Genomic DNA, 4,674 nt, shown 5'->3' on the forward strand with positions numbered 1-4,674 from the left:
GTCTCAGCCAAACCCCCCTCCCACCCCCTGGCCTTGGAGGCCTCCCCGATTGGCCACCACATCAAACGTGGACCCTGGAGTACCCTCCGCTCGTATTCACATTAGCGGCATTGCCTTATGTGTCATCATGTAATAGATGCTGGTTGGGGTCTTTGCTATGGGCATCAGGGTGACAGGGGTGGGGATGAGTTCCTGTGGCTATGCTCACATTTAAGAGTCCCCTGTGACGCCCAGGTAGATACCCGTTTCACCCCCTTCCGTCCTCCTCCTCCCTTCACCGCCACCCCCCAACTTGGGGCTCCGAGGGCAGACCGCTGGGCTCCCGGATGCGGGTAAAGGACTTGTCATTATGCCACTGGCTTGGTTCAGCCTCCGGGGTCTTCTGTCTTTGGGCTTGTTCCCCCTGATTGCCAGCAGCGGGCCCTGCACAGAGCCAGTGCCCAGCAGATGTTGACCAAGGGAGGAATAGACTCAGATTCACACAGGCTCCGGACCACTAGGTGACAGGGTGCTCCCATAACTTACCCCCTCCACCACACACCTTACTGTTGGGAATGAAGTCCAGGGGACGGCCAGTGTGGCAGCAGAGAGGGTCTCAGGGTTTCTTTCCATTTGGCCGCCTCCCAGCTGGGTGACCTGGGAGATGTCCCTCAGCCTCTGAGGGTTGAGTGGGAGAGTCGTCGGCTCACAGCCCGGGAGGGGCTTCTCTGCCCCACAACTGCCGAGGGCCCAAGCTCTGCGCAGCTCGACGCGCCCCTCTTGTCTCCTCTAGGGAGAGCCAGGAGCTCTCCCCTACCTTCTCACCAGGCAGTGTCCACCCACACTTCCTAAATTTTGGCCTCAGACCAGCTCCCCACCAGCTGCAGCCTGCTCTGACTGCTCAGTGGTCCTCTTCCTCCGCCCCCACCTCTGGGGGCTCCCAGCCCTGCCCCAAACCCTCCACAGGCTCTCGGGCAGCCAAGCAGGCCCCCTTCTCCCTTTTGTGAACCTGCCATTCCCTCACTGGCCACTCCTACCTGGGGGACAGCTTCTTCCTGGCTGCCAGCAGCCTCCGCGTCCACCTGCCCACGGATACCTCGCAGGTGCAGTTGGCTGCTTTCGGGTGGCATGGTCCTTCTGAGCGCCACCCCAACACGGTTCTCGTGCTTCCCCGACTTGAGGGTCCTACTGGGCTGGGTAAGTGTCAGCAAGTCTCCGACCTTCGCAGATCTGGTTGCTTGCAGCGTGTTCCGTAATGTGGTCAGTACAGGTGTGGGACTCAGGCCATGGCCTGATAAGTGGCCGGCCTCTCTCTGCCTCGTGTCTGGCTTGGGATGGTCCCCACACCAGGAACTGGCGATGTGAGTGTGAATTGCCACAACCACTTTGGACATTCTGCGTGGAGCCATCTTAAGTAAATCATTCACTTCCCTCCCTTGTGACCCAGCCCTGTCATTCCTACTTATTTACCCAGGACAATGGAACACACATGTCCACAGAGAGACTCCCTCAAGGACATTCACACCAGCTTTTATCATAATGGCTCCACACCAGAACCAGCCCAAGTGCCCATCAGCAGGAGAAGGGACGAGGGACTTGCTGTGAATCCCCTACCCTGGGGCAATCCTACACAGAAGTGAAAACCAGCGGGCTGCAGACCCTCGCAGCCACACGGGTGTGTCTCACAGAGAGGATGCCGAGTGAGAGAAATTAGACACCAGGCTGTGGCACTGTGTGATTCCACTGGCACGGAATATGCCAAACCAGGCAAAATGGGCCTGTGGTGAAGGAACTTCAGAGGGTGGCAGAGTCTCCAGGGAGGTAGAAGCGACTGGCAAGGAGGTTGTGGCTCCTTTCTGAGAAGATATAAATGTTCTCTATTTTGACAGGGCGCTGGCTTAGTCACGGGGTGGATACGGTTTTCCAAACACATTGAACTGTCACTTTGAACACTTTGAACAGGGGTGGTGGTGAAATGAGCCATATTCTCTGAGGCTCTGTTATGGAGCACCTGGTGCTATGGACCATATTTGGTCTCCCCAGTATTTGTATGTCAAAGCCCTAACCCCCAATGGGACTGGATTTGGAGATAAGGCCTACAAGGGGGTAATTAAGGTTAAATGAGGTCATGAGGCCCTGATCGGATTAGAGTAGGGTCCTTATCAGAAGAGAAGCCAGAGACATCTCTCTTGCCCTTGTGCTCTCTCTCCCACCATCTCTGCCCCCCACATTGTACAAAGAAGAGGTCATACACAGTGAGATGCCTGCCACCTACCTATGAGTTGGGAAAAGACCTCTCACCAGAAACCGACCCTGCCGCACCTGGATCTCAGACCTCCAGCCTCCAGAACTGGGAGAAAATCAAGGTCTGTGGTTTAAGGCCCCCAGTCTGTGGCTTTTGGTTATGGTGGCCTGAGCTGATGAAGACTCCTGGGTTCCCTCATGTTTGCCTGGGGAAGTCACTCTTCCTTAGCGGATCCCTACTGCTCATCTATCGATTGAAGCCATCTGCCCCTCTGTCTTGCTTGGAGGCTGTGAGGATCCCCTGTGAGTGTGTATGCGGTGCTCTCTTGAAGAGTCCCTGTTTCTGTATTTTCCTGAGGTGATGCTGTGCTCCCTGCCATGATGTCCCATCCAGGCTCTGTCTGCCTCCTGCAGCGTGCAGGGTGGGTGGTCGGGGGCAAAGCCCCAGTGAGGGAGGGGCTCGGGAAACTCAGGAGCCTTCAGTCGTGAAGACTCCAGGAATAGCAATTTCCAGGCTGCAGAGCTGGGCTGCTGCAAGGCAGGGTTGGCCCGGTGTTGTCAGGCTTGGTCCTCCTCTCCCGGCACTGTCTCCTCAGAGCCTAGCAGGTCCCACTTCCTAGGACCGAAGCCCGGGAGAGGCAGGCAGGTCTAGTCCCCCTTGAACGTGCCACCTCCGTCCATGCCTGGAATAAGGGTGTGTCCTGCCCTATGACACCTGGACCCAGGGTGACTGAGTCCACTTCCTCCCTCAGGATCCTGACCCAGCCCCACCCAGTGGACCCTCCGGGAGCTCTGAAGGCTCTGCCTGCTTGTCTATGGATCCCTTTCCCAGGCCCTCTCTCTCCTGACTGACCTGCAGTCTTCTCCAACTGCAAGCACTCCTTTCGCCTCCAGGGGGGGCCAGGTGTGAAGGGGACTGTCTGTCCCACTCCCTTGGGAAGGGAAGGTATGCTATATGCTCGCCCTGCCCCTCCCCACAGGATAGGATATTCCATCCCTGTGAACTCGGGGAGCTCCTGGGGCTTTCCCCAGATAAAATGAGAACCTCCTTTAGTTCACCCAAACAAGGAGTTAAGCTGCCCCACGATGTTCCACCCATTGTAGTATGTGCTGAGCCTACGCCGACCTGTGGGCCAGAGCAGAAACACACCCTGCCCTAACTCAGTGCATAGTCTAAGGCATTACCACAGACCTTAAGGAAATCAGCCCCCGAGGAAACGTTATGGGATAAACTCTGCCATGTCCACCAAGGGGATGCATCCCAGCGTCCTAGCATCCATTCAGGTGGCAGCAAAAGCTCTTCATGTGCATTTCCTTCCAGGAATGGGTGGTACAGAGATGCAAAGGGTCGACCAGTATTCCCTGAGTGCTTGTTCCAAATCAGGTACGGCTCTAGAGTTCAGGGATCTGAGCGGTGAACACAATGGGAAATGTCCAAAGACAATCCCCTTGAAAGCCATGACTCTTGGTTGTCAGAGCCAGGTGCTTGAGACAGAAAAGTGACCCCTTTCAGCATCAAGAGTCATCAAGTGTGGAGACCTCAGAGCATGGACAGTTAGTTCCCTGTAGACTGCAGCGTGGGGAGGAATGAAGGGAGGCCAAAGAGCTGTTTTCTCACTCGAAAGGAACTGAGAGTTTGTCCTGTGGATGGGACGGGAATACATGTGGAGGGACTGCAATTTCGGTTGTTTGTAAAATCACTCCCGAGTCTTTGTGGCTCTGCTTTAAGTGTCATGCCTGCTGATATATAGACATATAAAATGGCAAATATGACTAGTGCTATGAGGAAAGGTACACAATGCTCTAGGACAACTCTCTAGAGGGATACGAATTAGTCTGGAAAGTCAAGGAAGTCTTCCCTGGGGCAACGGTGCTGACAACTGAAGGACAGGTAGGAGATGCCCAGGGGAAGAAGGAAGGCAGGCACGTTCAGGCGGAGCGTACAGCAGTGTTCACAAGTCCAGCGGTGGGGACAATATTACCTGAGACAGGCTGAAATACGGCATATGGGACAAGGGTGGGAGGCTGGTTCGAGATCGTCAGGACTGGCAGACCGATTACACACCTCTCAGGCTGTGTAAACCAGGTGAAGGACTGTAGCCCTAATTCAAAGCACAGTGGGAAGTCGTTGAAGGATTGCTAAGCAAGGGACTAATGTGATCAGATTTGCATTTTAAGAGGTCACTCCTGCTGCAACTTGGAGAAAGTTTTGGCGGGGACGAGGGGGTCTTTCAGAACACCACTGAGTGGGCTGCTGCAGAACCCTAGCCGGTAGAGGACAGTTCAGATGGGAAGCAGTCAGTGTTTGCTCACAAACCCCCTAAAAAAAATCTCTGAGAAACTATGCATCCCCTCACACATGGCAGTTGGCATCTAAAGCTCTCACTCTAAGTTTAAATACTTGTAAATACATCAGTTCTGCCACACTGTAAATGTTGACATTTTAAAATG

General features: G+C 54.8%; 1 protein-coding gene across 1 annotated transcript in view; it reads right to left on the reverse strand.

The window, feature by feature from the left end:
- The window catches only part of PNMA6A (PNMA family member 6A), a 5,869-nt gene extending 4,496 nt beyond the window's left edge, over nt 1–1,373 (reverse strand). Inside the window, 1 exon segment of the mRNA XM_024755805.1 lies at nt 1,017–1,373. Within this exon segment, the coding sequence (XP_024611573.1) occupies nt 1,017–1,373 (357 nt within the window).
- Nucleotides 1,374–4,674: the final 3,301 nt, after the last annotated feature.

The sequence above is a fragment of the Neophocaena asiaeorientalis genome, unplaced genomic scaffold, assembly GCF_003031525.2.
Source record: "Neophocaena asiaeorientalis asiaeorientalis breed wild unplaced genomic scaffold, Neophocaena_asiaeorientalis_V1.1 scaffold1004, whole genome shotgun sequence".
Lineage (NCBI taxonomy): Eukaryota > Metazoa > Chordata > Mammalia > Artiodactyla > Phocoenidae > Neophocaena > Neophocaena asiaeorientalis.